General features: G+C 42.9%; 1 protein-coding gene across 1 annotated transcript in view; it reads right to left on the bottom strand.

Moving 5' to 3' along the window:
- scube1 (signal peptide, CUB domain, EGF-like 1) overlaps nucleotides 1-18,227 on the bottom strand; it is a 118,536-nt gene that overhangs the window by 70,556 nt on the left and 29,753 nt on the right. Inside the window, exon 4 of the mRNA XM_080050734.1 lies at nucleotides 4,465-4,599. Within this exon, the coding sequence (XP_079906860.1) occupies nucleotides 4,465-4,599 (135 nt within the window). The remainder of the gene's footprint in view (nucleotides 1-4,464; nucleotides 4,600-18,227) is intronic.

Here is an 18,227-nt window from a genome sequence, read left to right as displayed (position 1 = left end):
ACTAGTTTTACTACTAACACCCTCCTGTCCGGTGCCGGGGACCGAACCAGCGACCTCATGGTTACTTGTTGGCCACCTTTCCTCTAGGCCATCCTACCACCAATATACAATGTAATGATTCTTTCTCTTCCAAATGGTTTATTTTTCTTGCCTAAAGTCCACTATAAAGAATCCCCCCTAGTCATCCTGCATGCACAGACACTCGTGCGACCAAAACATTCTCTCGCAGCGCCGGGCATGAGATGGTGTTTGAAAATTCCCAACTCACTGCCAACTCCAAACTTTGCCAGGAATTTTGGTTGTCGAGCTCAGAGAAAGAGTTTACAAGCGTTTACAAGAATTATTTTTTTTTGCACTCTGATTTGGCGGGGGCTATATTGTCCGAAAAAGCACAATTAATAAATCAAGACACACACACACAGACCAGGTCTCATTTGATATCTACACACTACACGGCAACTAATCAACCTTTTGCACTGCTGCTGCTAAATAAATCACACACAACTGTGAGAAATAACAACTGGAGTTTCATTACAAGAGAAATACACCTAACACTGACCTTTTCCATGGCACAAGCTCAGCACAAACCTGTATCTTTTTTTCAAAGGGTGTAGTAGGTATCCCTAAAGCTTCAAGGGACAAGCCAGATCCTCCATTTTAGACGGCACCAAATGTACCCAACATGGACTTGAGCTTCTCATCCTGACAGATGAGGAGAATTGATGGGAGAGGTTAAAGGTGAATTAAGCGATTTTTGTATGTTAATATAAGTGTTAAATCGTTCTTTATTCGTACAGTGATCACTTATATAGTGTGCACGTTTCATAAAGCCGATCTCTCAGTCACTCGTTCTGCATGTAATCGCCAAATAAACTTTTCGAGGATCCCACTACTGATAACCAATCAGAAGAGAGAACGCTACAAACCGCCACCCGTCTCACTGCCGGTGCACGTGCAGAGCTACCGATGGGTGAATGTGTATGCGCCTACAATGGCGGAGCAGGTAAAATCCTTCCCAATGTCTGTTTTGATGGTTTTTATCATGTTTTATCACACTTATGGATCTGAGATGATGCTAGATAACTCGCTGCTTGAAGACCGCAGTGCATTAATGTGGTGACGTGGGGTTGAGGGAGGGGACTGCTAACTGCAGTCCCTGACAGGAAGTTAGCTAAACTGACCATTCCGCTTACTGAACCTTTAAGATCTGGCAGGGCCAAAGTCCTGGTTCTCCCCTGGAAGAGCTTCAGACAGCTGCAGAGCACCACACAGTGGAATCACACCAGCATGGAACAAACAATTGGCTTTATCAAACCTCAGGCTAGTGTCAGGGTGAAAGAAAAGGAGACGCAAGCTAACACACACTGTCTCTCCTTCTCACACGCATTCAAGGTTCCATCCTACATACCGTTTGTAAGGCAAGGCAAGGCAAGGCAAGTTTATTTCTAAAGCACATTTCGGACACAAGGCCATTCAAGGTGCTTTACAGAAGCAAGAACAAAATACATCAAGTATAGAGCACACATTTTTAAAAAAAATGCGAATGAGAAACATGAATACAAATAAAACATAAAATAATTAAAACATTTAAAAAGAATAAAAATAAATAAAAATTTAAAATGACAGGTTAAAACGGAAACAGTAAAGTCTTCAGACCTGATTTAAAAGAGCCGAGTGTTGAAGCAGACCTCAAGTCCCCTGGAAGTTTATTCCAGAGCTTGGGTGCATTAAAACTGAAGGCTGCCTCTCCCTGTAACACCATAACTCTACTGTTGCAGTTATGGTGAATATGGCATATCAAAGGAGATATTTCCTACGTCCTCAGCAGACTGGGCTATCAGTCACCAGGAGTCATCACATACAAGCTGGTTATAAGATCAACCCACAACAGGAACAGAAGTGACAAGAATGTATGCAGTCTTTCTAAGCATTAGTTAACCAAGCATTACCTTTATCTTTAGTTAATGCATAATAAGCATGAACTATTAGCATTAGCTAACCATTAATAGCATTAACTAACAGTTCATTATGTCACCCTTATTGTAAAGTGTTACCAAAGAGAGTCGTGAGCAGAGAGAAAATGAATAGGCAGAGACAAGATGAAGGAGTGAGAGAAGCCCTATAGCCGTGGGGAGGGGAGATGGAAAAAGAGTGTGTATGGAGATTCCTGTGGGACAGCGGGATGCCTCTGCTATTCCTGTGAGGAGAGAGGCAGGAGGGGACAAGTGTCTGATTGAGACTGTGTGGACGGGGTGGAGGTGCTGGGGGGGGGGAGCTCGTGGTTACAGAGCCACAAGCATCTTCACTCGCTTGTTTACCGTGGAGGAGCAGGAATTACGCATGTTAACACAGTGACGGCTTTTTGGTCTCTGGAATAAATAGGACATGGAAGGAGAAGGTGGATTTACATAAATACAGGATTTAATTATTTATGAAGAGTAAAGAGTAAAACATCTATATTTTTAACATTTTGGAAACTTTGGGAAATTAGCACAAATATTTGTTTAAAGGTCACATATTATGCCAATTTTTTAGATTCAAAATTGTAACTTTTGTTTCGAGAAACCGTTTTCATGTAGTGTCCAAAGAAAAACTTTATATTTCTCACAGTGCCAATGCTGAATCTCCTCTTTTCAGCCTCTGTCTGAAATGCTCAGTTTAAGAGCCTCTGTCTCATTAAGCCCCGCCTTTCCCAAAAGCTCAGTCAGCTCTGTTCGGCCCTGAATCTAACTGCTGGTTTGAATCTAACTGTCAGTTAGATTCAAAAGGGATCTTGGGATGTGGCTTACCACAGGTGGAGGTAGTGCTAACTTAGGTTGGTAATGAGGGGGCGTGGCTTCTCCCATTATTACATCATAAGTGGACATAAATCTGACATTAATGTTGAAAACATTTTTCATGATAAGTGACCTTTAAATCAATTTGCTTTTGGATTCTGGATTGTTTTCTGGTTTGTCCATGAGTGTTGTAATTGATTGTATGTAATTTGATGGTGAAAACATTGATAATCCATAATGCAAAGTAAAAGGAGCTCTTAAAGGCTTTCACCTGAATTAGTTTGCTACCTTGTTAGATATGCCATAACTGGGAATAGTAGTGACGGAGAGGAGAAGAGAGAGGGAAAAGGGTGATGTATTCACATGCTGGTTGAGGGGGGTTTCCGGTGCACAAACACTCTTCTATTTCTGCATGTCTTTCACCTGTTTGTCTGAAGGCCTCCACAGAGAATCCTCTAACATCCTGCCACTGGCTCCCAACACGGAGAGGTCGCTCTGACTGTCCTCTCATCTCTCTTTGAGTTTGACTGCACACACTCTCCTTTTCACATCTACATACGTGTACGTTTTGTGCTTAGAGCGCATTCACACTATAGGCCTAGTTGCCCTGTACCATGTCCCAGCATGATTGTCCCCCCCTCATCACTCCTCCACTGGCCTGTATTCACACTGCTCCTAAAGGTCCGGGCCAAGGCCAGATTAATTCTATCAGATTGTTTTTTTAATATTTTCATCTGGCCCTATTCGCTGCAAAACATTCCACTTCAACATCAGAACAACGCCAATCAGAATTGCCGTCTATGCTTGTGCTCGAGTCGGCTCCTTAGTATCTGTACCGTGCCCAAGCACACCTCTACCAAACTGTGCCGGAGCTGAGGAAGTGTACCGTCCGTGCTTGAGTACAGAGCAGCGCACTCACACTGGTCAAACCAAACTAGACTTTAGGGGGGCAATGGTACTTGGGCACGGTACAGATGGTCTAGTGTGAGTGCGCCCCTAGAGAATGTGTGTGTAGGGGGGAAAGGGAAGCCCTCCTCACCTCAGGATCAGTGCTTCTGCAGCTCGCCTCTCCACTACAGACTGAGCCCATTAATTAAAAGCGACAGGCTTAACGGGTTTGGGGACATGCGGGGGTAGTGGGGTCAAACCATTTTAAGAAACAGACACAAAATGAATGCCAAACGTCAGAAGTCACATTTCAGGCCCAGTGTCTGCCCCTGGCCCTGTGGGTGTAGAGTGCCACTGAACCAAGATGTCAGCCCCCTCAGATGCCACGGGGACAGCAAAGAGAAGGGATGGACATAAAGAGAGACTGTTCGTGTTCTCGTGTTCAAAGGGAGGTTAACTTCCATGAGCTTTACTGCCGAGTCAAACTGCCCTGACAACTTGTAAGCCATCAAAACCATGTGAAGGTTCCCCCCATGGATAAATTCTTCATACAGTCCATAATGGTTCTTTTTTCAATGAAACTCTGGTCCAAAAGTGCCTGCAACTACATTTACCCCCAAAGTCGCCACTGGAAACTACAATGTAACTCAAATACAACGGATTACAACTTGAAACAAACTGATCCATTTACCACCACAACCTTAAAATATTGTAGACAATGTAATCCAGTGGCTTGCGAACACACCGAGTATAGCTTTTACATACACTTGGAGTCCATAGTGCCTCTGGTGTGTCTTACCATCAGAGCGGTGGATGCAGGTATGCTGGTTGTCACTGAGGAAGAAGCCGTGGGTGCACTGACACTCGTAGCTGCCCATGGTGTTGACGCACACTTGCTGGCATCCGCCGTTGTTGTCTGCACACTCGTCCACATCTGTTAGGATGGAGAGACAGAGAGAGAGAGAGAGAGAGAGAGAGAGAGAGAGAGAGAGAGAGAGAGAGAGAGAGAGAGGGACAGAGAGGAGTGAGAAAGAAGTCAGCCATTTTTTTTGCATGGAGGAATAGAAGCCAATTAGGCTTCATAAACAAACGTGTCAGTGGACGTTTATGTGCCGGGAAACGTCTGATGAGAGGGATGACACCAGAGACTGGAATGTGAGGGCCAGGCGCTCATACACACCAACACACGAACACACACACACACACACACACACACACACACACCGAGGGCAGACAGGGTGACCTAACAGGCGTCTGATTGTGGTTCCACTGTAGGTGGCTGTATCAAAGTCCTGGCACTATAGTGGTAACAGCAGTCTGACAATGTGAGCATCTACAGTGTGTGTGCAAGTGTGAGTGTGTTAGGTGCACACACACACGGTGATGCACAAGGAGTGTGTGTTTATGTGGCCCCACTGTGCTGCTTAAAAGGTCAGTAAATTTCCAATGGGGCATTTTGATGGCGCTGATGTGAACTGCAAGCACGTAACACCCTCGACTGACTTTAACAGGGATTAGACGGGCCTGCAGCGTGTGTGTGTGTGTGTGTGTGTGTGTGTGTGTGTGTGTGTGTGTGTGTGTGTGTGTGTGTGTGTGTGTGTGTGTGTGTGTGTGTGTGTGTGTGTGTGTGTGTGTGTGTGCTTTTAATGTGTTGTCATGCTTTGTAACATCCCATTCATCTTTGTTTTCCGCTGTTTCCTGTTTGATTTTGAAATCCTCAAATGTCTTATAATTTCAGTTCCTGCTCCTCCTCATGTCTCCCTCTCTTTGATTATCCAAAACCTGCTACCCCGTTACACCCCTTTACCTCATCCCCTATCTGCCTGTCTTTACGTACTGCTTTCTCACTCTTCCTTGATATTGTTCTGGTGCTACTTTCTGTGTTTTTTTACGACCACGTCTAAAAGGCAACGCTCACAAAGACATGATAATAGCTCAATGAAGGCACACTCCCCCACTTTCAACAGTGTGTGTTTTGGGGTGCTGTCATTAGCACTGCTGCAGGTTGTTCACTCACATAAACAAACAAAAACACAACACACAACCACTCCGCCCCAAATTTCCCCTAGACATCCCAAACACAGACAGATATGTAATGCCATGTTATATCGTGACATAACACGTCAGTGCAGATCATGATGTGAGATGACTTCAGATGATTGCACGTGCTGCTAAATGTGATGTGATGAAACAAAATATGGTAGCCCTTCGTTCGAATCGCATACTTTCTACTATTATGTATGGTAGAAAAAAGATTTAGGATGTCCCGATTCTTGTGGCCAGATTTAGGATGGTTAGCAGTACCCGGATGTCTACAACATCTGGCCGAGATTTTTAGTGTTGAAAACAGCATCCTATTTGGGCGATTCTGACCCATAATCCAGTGTGCACGTGAAGTGACGTCACATCAACGGAGCCTCCATATGAAAACAAACAAGGATGTGACGGATATAAAAGCAAGAGGCAAGATCGAGGCAAGATGTTATGATGAAATAAATAAGTAAAAGTATGTCCCAATTGTGGCATAGCTACTGCATCCTAACTAGATTATTTTTATCGTCAGTTGTAGCATGTAGAATAGAAAAAAGAAAGAGAACGCGATTCGGAACGCAGGGCAAGATTCCAACTCTACAAAAACAGCAAAGCGATGGATAAAACAGAGCATAAGAGTCAGCCATTGTGTTAACCCGTCCATCCACTCCTATGAGCACATTTTCCCTTTGTAGCATTATCCCTTGACTTCCCCCTGTCATCATTTATACAGCCACAGTAGGCGTGAGAGAGGAGCCAGTATATTGTGGTTCACTTATTACATAATAGAGCAGCCACATTATTTTACCGGTTCCATAATGTGTGTGCATTAGTGCTGCAGAAGTCATGGTGTCCTAGTGGGCTTTGTTTTTTCGGTTTGCTCTCCTAACAGCGTTTTCGTGTTAAATCTCACGGTTTAAGTGATGCCGTTAATATGACGGCTGCCTTTAATTTTACAGGCCGGAGAGGGGGAGAGAGAGGCAGGGACATGGATGGAGAGAGAGAGAGAGAGAGAGAGAGAGAGAGAGAGAGAGAGAGAGAGAGAGAAGAAAAGCAGCAATCTCCCAGTCCAATCCATCACTGCCGGCAGTTTTACATAAACACAGACCACGGGGCCATTTTGAAAGTTTCAAGTGAAGCCCCCTCTGTTTTGTTTGATTGTGCTTGTGTAAACCTGCGTAAAACGTTGTTTAGACACATTGAGGATGTGCTTGACACATGGGTGGGTGTAGGGGGGGAGGGAGGGGGGCAGGGTACACGGGGAGAATTACAACAAATAAAGTCATTTTAAGATGCTGCTGAAATGCAATGGGATATTTGTTTTTCCAACTTTGTCTACCACCAACACAGGTGATTTGTTGTCATCGACAAAGGGCAGGGAACCGCGATTTTGATGTTATGTCCCCTGAACTTAAACCTCAGCTTTGATGGTTCACATTTTGAACACAATATTCCAGTGTCCATTATTATGTACATTGCACTTTTTTCTGTGTCCATAAATGGCTGTGATAAATTTCACATAAGCTGTGGTGGGTCAAAGCACAGTTCACCTTCATGTGCTGTGCAAAATGCTATTTCAGACCTGCAAACTCATAGGAGGTGAAAAAGGTGACAAACACCCGTCCCTTCTAGGGGGGTCGGGTGTTTTTCGCTGTCCAAACGATTGGCTATTGTTAAATATCATTCACACAACCAGAGTTCTCCACTATTGCCTCCAATGTCCAGCTGGGTGAAAATAATAGCCAGCTGAGATCCTGACCCTCCTAGGGGGGTCCGGGGGTATGCCCTCCCGGGAGATTTTTTTTAAACTTTTTAAAGTGAAATGCATGAATCTGGTGCACTTTGAGAGGGAAATTAAGAGGCTAAATCTGAGGAATTTTGTGTGAACAAATAATTTGGAGACACTGGGTCGGATGAATTAGAAGCTTCTTGGATTTTCCATTAAAATGTTCATTTAAAATAAAATATTATGCAGGGTCCTCTGGGTTGGGCTTGGTGCTCTTTTTCTTTTATGGGACATATTTCTCTGTAATATATTGAATACATTTAAATGCAGTGAGAGGAATGAAGCAGAAGAACTCTGTTGTCCAGCTATCTTTTTTTCCACAGACGAGGCTGAAATAGGTTATACAGTGCATGGGCATCTGAGCCCCATTTCCAAATGTTTTTAAATAAACTCAATACACACTGGACGTGAACGTGACGTGATCAGTTAAACTTGGATTACCTCCCAGATGAACTGATTAAATTATTGGGCTATTAACTAGGCTATCTAGATCAAAACATTGTATTCATTTTTTTGTATGATATAATAATATGATGTTAATATCAAACACACACTAAAAAATAAAAATAAAAATAAATTGGGGGGGGGGGGGCTGTCGGTCGGCTCTGATTGTGAGCGCACTGCAGACACTTCATTTCTGCAATGTGCGCTCATTAAACTGTCAGCTTCACTTAAGAGTCCTGTGTGGGTCAACAGTGCAGCGCAAACTATGCAGCATAAAGTTATAACATTCGTCTACGACCGTGATGTTAAATCACCTTCACACAAAGTCTCCGCCCCAGCAAAGCAGCGAGTCGATCGCTGTGACGGTGAAAATCACCGGGACCCGGGAGACCCAGTGAGCGAGTGAGACGGGAACGGCTTCCGCGATCTTTTTCTATGTCTCGAGTCTAACATAGAGCCATGTCGGCAAACTGACAGCGCGACTAAATAAAGGGACTGTAGGTGAGCTGCGTCCCTCCGTTAGTTTCTGTTTCAGTAGGCTGTTACATTAACCTCTGAAGCATTGACAGTGTTTAATCAAAGCCTCTATTTTTTTATTATCAAAAGGGCTTTGATTGAGACTTTTAGCCAATTATAAAGTCTGAACACACAGCGAACGCTGATTGGACAATACTCATGACGTCTACCAAAGATGTTTTATTGCCAAGATAACGATATTCCCTTGTCTCACACTACGGTAACTCGCCCACACAGTCCAGTCTGGGAAGCGCTGGCTGACTTCTCTGGCAGCTGCCGCTACCCCCCCCCCCCCCCCCCCCCCACCCCCCCTCCCAAAAACAAAAACTCTTCGGATCTATACGATTCACGTGGGTCATATATTTTGATTCTAAACGGCGATTTTCGCCGAAAAGCGACGAGTTTGCAGGTATGTATTTGTAGTTCAACTTGTACAGTATTGGGAAAATGGCCACTTCATTAATTTTGCTGAAGATTTAGACAGGAATTAAAGCTGACACTTTAATCAAGAGAGTCAATAGTTAACTAGTGTCCATTAGGAACAGGACGGGTGATTACAGCAAGCACAACCTGTTGCATTGTTCATGTGTGTACCACCTGGCACATGTTTTAATACAGAAAGCCTTGACAAAATTGACGGAAGTTTCCTTTTCTGTTTCTGCTGACCTTTTAGTATTGGGCCTTTAGAAATAGAATGTGGATTCTGTCCCAGCATTAGAATCATATCAGGAAAAGGATCACGTAACAGCCGGTATATACGGACAGGGGGAATATAACAACTACAAGGAACGGTTTCAATGTACTTATGGACGTGGTGAGTATTGTTTTAAAGCAATCTTTTAGTATTAAGTATTTTTTCTTTCTTTTTTTTAACCATATTTTAGGCCCATAGCGTAACATAACATTAAGGACTCTGGACAAGTAGACAAACTGCTGTGGGAGACGCCAGCAGAAATAGTTTGCTCATTTCGCCGGAACGACCCAGATGCGAGAAAATGCCTTATATATGTATGCAGGTATTGTGTGACTGTTTCTTGTGAGTGGCTACGAATAAGCCCTTAACTCATCCAAAGGCTCCAAAATGTCATTGCTGGATGGGCGATATGTCTGGATTATTGTTTCTGTCAATCCAAATTTAACACGAGCTGAAAAAAAACTTTTTCCGTTGCCTTTAATGTCTCCTCCTCACCGGCCGTCTGTGTGCAACAGTTTAACACCTGCTTTTCAAGCACATTAAATAAAGAAGCAATCACAAAGAACACAATTATTTTCAGGCTTTGTAAATCACATGGACAGTTAAATTAAATGGACAGCGCGTGTTTTTTGACAGTCAATTATCAATGAGCAAACGTTAGTAGATCAGCTTGAACCTTTTTTTTCTGTTTGCACACGTTCTTATACGCCGCAAACGTTTAGAAGATCAAGCCACAAGAGCGTCCCCTTTAAAAATGCTTACATTTAACATGTTGCCCTTTGTGTTTCTGTCCTTCTTTTGTACTCAAGTATTTGGTAAGACATTCTTGGTCCCCTGTTTAGAGAGCTTGATGTGTGTGTGTGTGTGTGCCTCTCTCTCCTCCCTGCTGTGTAGCCTCCTCTCAGATCTCCACATGGAATCAAACCCAAACGCCGAGGAAGGAAAAATAAACTCATTGAGGAGCACAGCAGACATTCACAGAGAGGGCACCCGACCATCCACACACATTGAGACCAGCTGTGTCCACGCCAAAACCAAATAAATAAAAGTCAAAAAATCAAAAGGAGAAAAAAAAAAAAAAGAAAGGGAACCGACAACATGATGGCTCTTTAATCAGAGCAACAATTAGGACAATCTTAAATCAATTAGAGCCTTAACATGTTGACACAGTGCATCTGGGATGTGATGGAAACAACTTCCTTCACGCTCACGCAAAACAGACTTTTTTTTTTTTGTTCTTGTTTTTTTGTTTTCGACACGATTGTTCAAAGTGTACGTTTTGTCATCCGAGGCTTCGTTCGAGTACACCACAAGGTTCCTGAGGTTTTGTGAGTGTATCATGCTTTGGGTCTATTAGAACCCACAATGTCTTTATTGTTTTCAACAGGGCACCCTATGAGAAAATAAGAAATTGAGTGTGAACTTTGATGGAGAAACAAACAAAGTTGGGACAAAAATGTTTGCAGACACCACACACACACACACACACGGAGCTGTTGGAAGTTTGAAGATGCCGTTGACTCCCATTAAAATGTAGGAATTAGGAGCATCTGAAGGGTTTACACCAATAAGCCTGTCACACTCAACCCCAAAAGGGATTTGTGCAACAAATGTTTATTGACAATAGCGGCTTGTCATTAAAGGTCGGTTACATTCCTACATTTCCACCAGTCATGGAAGACTTATGATTATTCATTTGAAGGGTCTTTGAACTCATCGCAGCTGATTCAAGCCACAGTGCTATGGGTAACATGTTGTGACAGCTCGTCATAATACGAGAGCCCGCTTCTTTCTGTCTCTGGATGTACACACACACACACACACACACAAACACACACTGCAATAATTAATTGTGTTTGTGCATTTATTAAATAGGACGAGAGAGGGAGTGTGTGAGTGTGTGCCCTCATTCATACAGTTGAAGCCTCCTGCTTGAATGAGAGACTTGAGAGAGTGAGACATTATAACAAACAGTGGGCTCCTTGTTGAAAGGGCAGCGTGTGAAGTGGAAGAGTTGGCGCGTTGGCTTGCACTGCGGTTTGACAATAGGCCACATGTCAGTCTCCTCAAAGTAACCGTGGGCACATCACAGGGGCGCTATTTTATTAATCTCTAGAGTTAGCGATGATGGTAAACATTGAGCAACCGGAGAGGGCCACTGACGATACGGTGTCCATGAGTCAATACACAGGAACGCAAATCTTTCAAATGACTGAAAATAGACTGATCCCGTAACGTAGCATGCATCATACCTGAAAATACAACCCTAATCCTCTGGACAATGGCTTCCCCCTCTGCCAGGAGATGTCTCTTTGTTTGTTGATTTTATGAGGTTGGAAAAATTTGAAGTCCAAATTATTTGTATTAAAATTAAAATTAGATATTAATTATATCATATAGAATGACATATACAGTAGCAGTTAGATATTCCTACAATTGCAAAGAAAGGGGAGAACCTGCTGGACTCTGAGTTGGCCTCATCACACGGGCTCCAATAGTAAAACTGTCTGAACAGCTTTGCTTACAAACCGGGTCGGATTGTCTGGGATTTGAAATACACAGCAAACTGAGACCGTGACCTTCAGATGGCGCTCGGTTTATGGCCTAATTTCCCTTTTGATCAAAGGATGATTTAATATCTAGACGACGGTATATATATATATAGTGCTATAAAAGAAAAGGCTCCGTTTGGCTTACCGTGTCATTGTGTCCTGCATCACTTTTAGAGGTGTTGGAAAGGTCAATGCGAGCAGCCACGGCACTTTAGTGTGTGTGTGACAGATTTAGGAGAAAAGGCTGCTCTGCCTGTCACAGTGTGCAGACACGGCCTTTAACTATCCATGAAGTCTACACTACTCTACGGACCGGACTGCTGTCTGATGCTGGGACACAAGATGCCGCAGTCCAACAAAGCAAAGTTATTTTATTGCGGGTTTTCTTTTCTTTTTAGGTCTTTAACCTTTATTTGAGAGTTGAAGATTTGAGTTGAAATGGCCTACCTACTTCCACTCAATTTTCATTTCCCTTTTTTTTTACCTTTATTTATACAGGTATATCCCATTGAGACCGAAGACTCTTTTGCAAGGGAGACCTATTTTCCTTTCTCACGTTACCATTCACGCACACATTCATACACCAATAGCAGGCTAACTATCGACATTCACACGAGGCAAGGTGGGTGGAGTGTCTTGCCCAAGGACACAACAACTATGAAATAGGTGGCAGGGCGGGGATCGAACCTCCAACCCTTTGCTCATCGGCCGACCCGCTCTACCAACTGAGCCACAGTCGCCCCTTCAGTAGTCAGTCTGGGTCTGCGGTATATTCTTTGGTTTTCTCCGGCCAGATTTTTGGCGGTCCAATCAGCGAACAGAGGGAGTGGCTCAGAAGCCGGCGCATGACATACGTCATGACCTAACGTTATGCCATTGGTTGGCAGATCCAGAGAGGCACTGGGCACATCCAATAGTTTTAAACTTCAACAGACACCCGCCTTCAAGTGAGTTAACGTTTGTAAATTGAGCGATATTAAACAGCACTAAGCGATACAGTCTCTTAATAGACGTGTTCCATCGCTCTATAGTCAGTGATCAGTTAAAGGTGAAGTAAGCGATTTATTTATGTTATTATAACTGTTAAATCACTCTTTATTCATACAGTGATCACTTATATAGTGTGCGCGTTTAATAAAGCCGATCTCGCAGTCAACCGCTCTGCATGTAATCGTCAAATAATCTTTTCCAGGATCCCACTACTGATAACAAATCAGAAGAGAGAACGCTACAAACCGGCACCCGTGTCCCGGCCGGTGCATGTGCAGAGCAACAGATGGGTGAATGTGTATGCGCCTACAATGGCGGAGCAGGTAAAAATCCTTCCCAATGTCTGTTTTGATGGTTTTTATCACACTTACGGATCTGAGATGATGCTAGATAACTCGCTGCTTGAAGACCGCATTGCATTAATGTGGTGACGTGGGGACGAGGGAGGGGACTGCTAACTGCAGGAAGTTAGCTAAACTTATCATTATTAATCATAAATCAATATTGGTAAATATGGTGCTGAGAGACTGAAACGATGGGGTTAATTATCATCTTGATGCATTGCTACTATAAATATTGTAACCGCACACCATTAAGTAGTAACATAAATACTGTAGATTTTATATTCATGTATTTTAATTATTTTGTATGAGCTTCGAATGAGCCTTTTTTATCTGCATATGACGCGGGACATGATGTCATAGTTGCACCGCCATGTTTCTACAGTAGCACAGAATGGACAAACTTAGCGGCCTTACACGGTTTTATACAGTATATAGTGGGTGTCCGCCAAAGAGATAGGCCAGATGCCAATCACTGCAGACATGTGAGCCGTTACTATTGCAAGTTGAAAGTCCAGTAGGAGCATTCTGTGACCCCGGCTGACAATTAGACTTAGACGAGATGGGAGAGAAGAAGAGCTAAAGGAATAGACACCAGACAGACAGCTATTAAGGTCAATGAATGGAAGTCAATACAAGGTCAGCAGACACGCAGGGAGAACACAGAGAGAGGAGATGGAACACTAGGCAGGGAGTGGGAGATAGACAGTGGAGGGCAAAGAAAACGAAATAAAGACAAGTGTCATTACTGTCTAGGAGGGACATGTAGAGAGAGAGAGAGAGAGAGAGAGAGAGAGAGAGAGAGAGAGAGAGAGAGAGAGAGAGAGAGACAGAGGCAGTGAGGCTTTTTTCATGTTTGTTCCAGAATAAAGTTGAAAGTTAAAACACAAAGGGTGCATCCTTGCTATCGTCATGAGGCAGACAATGGGCTATACAGTCTGGCTATACAACCTCATTTTGACTGAAAGTAGACGCCCACTAAGCTAGCCTAATAACATTGCTCTCTTTGTGCAGCGGGCTGTGAGACGAGAGCACAGGGACCGTCTACAAAGGGAAACACAACTGAGAGGAAAATATCCAATCCCTTCACTCTGATACAGTGCAGCGCAGTTATCAGTGGAGTTAGAGGATGGATGGTGTGGGATAGAATGAGGGATCAAACAATGGGGGGGGGCGGTAAAAAGTAGGGAAGGCAGAAATAGAAAAATAGATTGTTGAAATAAAATAAAAATAATAGGGGGGAAGCACATAAAATCAAAAGTCAAAGTCAAAATTATTTCTATAGCACATTTAAAAACAACATCAGTTGACCAAAGTGCTGTACAAGATACAATACAAAATAACATATAAGATACATGAAAAGTAAAGTTAGGAGTGTCAAAGTCTCAACATAAAGAAGGAAAAGAGGAATTGAAAAGAGAAGTAATGTGTGAAAAAGAAAATAAATGAATAGATTCGAGAGCAAAAAAGGGAAAGATAAAAGACGAAGGGAAGATAGTACGCCAGTGAGGAAATACGAGCGAAAAAAAAAAGAATATAGAGGTGATAAAACTAAAATGGAAGGAACTAAAGAACGGTGGAAGGGGGAAATTAGAAAAAAAACAAGTGGAAAATGAAGGAGTAAAAGAGAGAGAAAAGAAAGAAAGGTAGAAATGAGCCAGAGAAAAGGAAAAGAGAAGTATACAGCTTTGATTGCGATCGCGCGCAGATGTTGTGTTTGAATTCTCGCTTTACTGCCTCGTTTGAACTGGGTGAGCCGGTTCTAATCAGCAGCCAGTTCATTAAGGACCACATCCATCCAGGCTCCGTGTTATATAGAGTCAGGCGTGGGCTGGTTTCCCCTCGTAAAGAGCAGGTGCTGACAGCTCTCACATGACTCTAGTCGGTATCATCTGAATTAGCCGGAATAATGTGGCTAACCTTGCCTTAGCCCCTTTAGCTTCTCTTCACCACAACACATGAGCACAGCACAGCAGCAGCTAGCCAGGGAGCTAGGGGGCTGCAGACAATCAGGGGCCCATTTTACAGTCAAGCCCACAGGATGCAACAAGAACACAACAACAACAACGTCTGACACAATTATAGCGACACCTTGCCTTCCGACAAGGAAAACTGCTATTTTTTTTTCTCAAGCAAAAACAACCAGGGTTTTCCTTTATGAGGTATATAGATTGAGTTGTTTTCTCAGTATAATCAGATTGACAGACACACCAGCTTTATTGTGGCTTATGTGGTGGTGCCTCAAAATGCAGTTCCTTTTATGGCCACTAGATGCTGGCTTAAAAAAAAATATGTGTTCCGACTTTATGGGAGTGAAGATATTTTTTTACCAGATTTTTTTGGTGTTAAATAGATTCTTAAGGGGTTTCCTGTTAATACATTTGGTCGTTTGAGAGCATGGATAATCTAAATGCTTCACTTATATTTTCATGTCAGCAACAGGCCATATTTTTCTTCTGTTTCTGCTCAATCAGCAGGTTTCCACCTTGTTTTCCGTGGAGAAACATTCCAAAACGTTTTGCATAGACAAGGACTGTGTAATCCTTTGAAGGGAAATGTATAGTGAGGTTGTATGAGGTACCTAATGCATCGTATGTCTGTTACCTTATGGAGATGGTGGTCATCTAAATCACTTTACAGAGTTTGTGGAAGACTGAATCTATGGCGTCAAAGAGCGTGAGCTTCGGAGAGAACAAGTTTTGTTAAAGGTGACTTAAAGATTTAGGATGCAGATGTATCATGTTGAATGTATGTCAGTGTATACATTGGATTCTATTGACAGCCACATTTGACATAAATCAATGGAAGTCAATGGAAAAGCACTGGATCTTTCATCAAGTGTGTGACTAATGGCATGCTTAACCTTTGCAAAACATCGCTTTATAAGGGTGGCCAATGTTTTTTCTCATCCAATAGAAAAGCACAGAGGCCATTTGGAATTATCGATAGTTCATATATTTGTTCATGTTTGTTGTTTGAGAAGAAGAACATTTGAGTTGTGATGGCATGGTGTCTATAACTCTAAGACAGGGGTTCTCAAACTTTTGACAGCTGAGGGCCAATTTAGGAACCCAACATTGGACCGAGGGCCGCCGAAGGAAAATTTAAAAACAAAAATGAAATCATTTCAATGGCCAGCGTCTTTGCGTCTTTACAGTTTACATGTATTGGTCTGCATCCAATAATGTGTAATTAACAAATTTTAATTAATAAATGAAGGGCTAGGTTTCATTTCAACATTGGGGGGGACACATTATAAGCGGTGGTCTGGTGGTTGTTCCCCAGAAAAATTTGAGGTTCGAACACTTCATTTTGTGCATTCTGGTTAATTTTTATGCAGTAATTTGTGTCTTCTGTATTTATTTATGGTGGACATGTTAAGGAAAAGACAACTAGCTCCCATTGACACAAAGGCACTGAGGCATTCTTTATTGCATTCAAATATTTATTCTACTTTATTGTTCAAAACTTTCTGCACATTGAAAACGTATCACCTTTTGGAGTGTTTTTTTGTAGGACTCACTACTCATGATGCAGCAGCAGTGTTAACTATTATGACACTATACATTGGAAATAAACAGGGTGGGCTATCAGCAGTCAACTAGGCAGATAGTTCCATGGCTATCAGCAGCTAGCTAACGTTAGCTTGTTAGCTAAACTTTAGGCAAAAGAGTTAGAAACCAGATAATGTTAGCATCCATCCTTAGACACTTGACCTAATCTAATTCACCTTGAAGGTGAGAAAGTGCATTGTATTGGGCTTGACAAGCTCACTATCTAACAACTTACATTGGGACCACTACACTGCATGCTGCACTGCGGGAGGCTGACCAGCCGTCTGCAACGAGAGGCAGAGGCCAGCCGAACTTCGCAAGTTTAAGATGGTACTGTCCACTGTAGGGGTGTTAATATTAATAATTGGGGAATTAATGTAAACAATTAGGAGGGATATTTAAGTGTTTCGACCCCTGTACTGTTTTTACTGTTACGGGGGACGCATACCCTCTGTGCGTTTAAATAAAAAATAAAAATAAACATTTTAATACTTTTTTTTTTTTTTATAATTCATAATTCAATGCGGGCCGCCAGACATGTTTCCTGCGGGCCGCACTTTGAGAACCACTGCTCTAAGGGCTGTCTTGAACGTCATTCCTGTGAGGTGAACCCACATCTCAGCAGCTACTTTGCACTGCTGGCTGGCTGGCTATTAGCACTCAATCTCTCACTCGATCTCTCCAAAGGCCTCGGAGAGAATGAGCTGACAACACTTAACAAACGCCAAAACACATCCCGGCAAACACGCGCGCGCGGGGCCATCCAAGATCACATGTTTTTACAGCTTCTAATGTGACTTTTGCTCTCGTCAGTCAGCGAGCAGAAAAGAACTGACAGGGTGAAATGTGTTGGAGCACATCCACTGCACAACTACAGAAAAAATAAAACATTAGTCTGGTTGACAGTGAGTCAATAACACAGCAGCACTGGGGGTTACGTGGGCTGGATCTGTCAGGAATAAAAAGCCCTAGCTAGATATCTGAAGGAGAACTCTTCAACCCCCCCCCCCCCCCCCTTACAGTACAGGCAAACAAGCTCCGAACAGCACACATCATGGAAACCCTCCAAACGATGACAGAGGGACTCTCCGTTGAAAGGCAAAGCTGAGCCAGACGGGCTTACGGATACACTCACACAGGAACATCCACGCAACCCTTAAGCCTACTCTCTTAAGCACAGACAGACAGACATATCCATACACACACCATCGTACACTGAATCACATGGCTGCATAGAAACACATACAAAGATAGATTAACATTAAAAGCCAACAGCTCAAACGACAAACGTCGAATCAGACCTCCCAGAGGCCTTGGAAATCCTCTGGTCTCTCTTCTTTTTCTTTTTTTATAAGAAATGGAAAAGGCTGGATCTTTTTTAAATACAGCATGGTAGTGTGTGTGTGTGTGTGTGTGTGTGTGTGTGTGTGTGTGTGTGTGTGTGTGTGTGTGTGTGTGTGTGTGTGTGTGTGTGTGTGTGTGTGTGTGTGTGTGTGTGTGTGTGTGTGTGTGTGTGTGTGTGTGCGTGCCTCAGCTTTCCCACTGAGCATCGGACATATCCAGACAAAAAGTCACATTAATGCAGGTAAAAAAAATGTAAAGGTGTTGCCATTTGACTGATATCATCTTACAACAAGAAAGTGTTTTATTATGC

The sequence above is a fragment of the Ammodytes marinus genome (assembly GCF_949987685.1).
Source record: "Ammodytes marinus genome assembly, chromosome: 22".
Lineage (NCBI taxonomy): Eukaryota > Metazoa > Chordata > Actinopteri > Uranoscopiformes > Ammodytidae > Ammodytes > Ammodytes marinus.
This window is presented reverse-complemented; position numbering and strand designations above follow the sequence as displayed.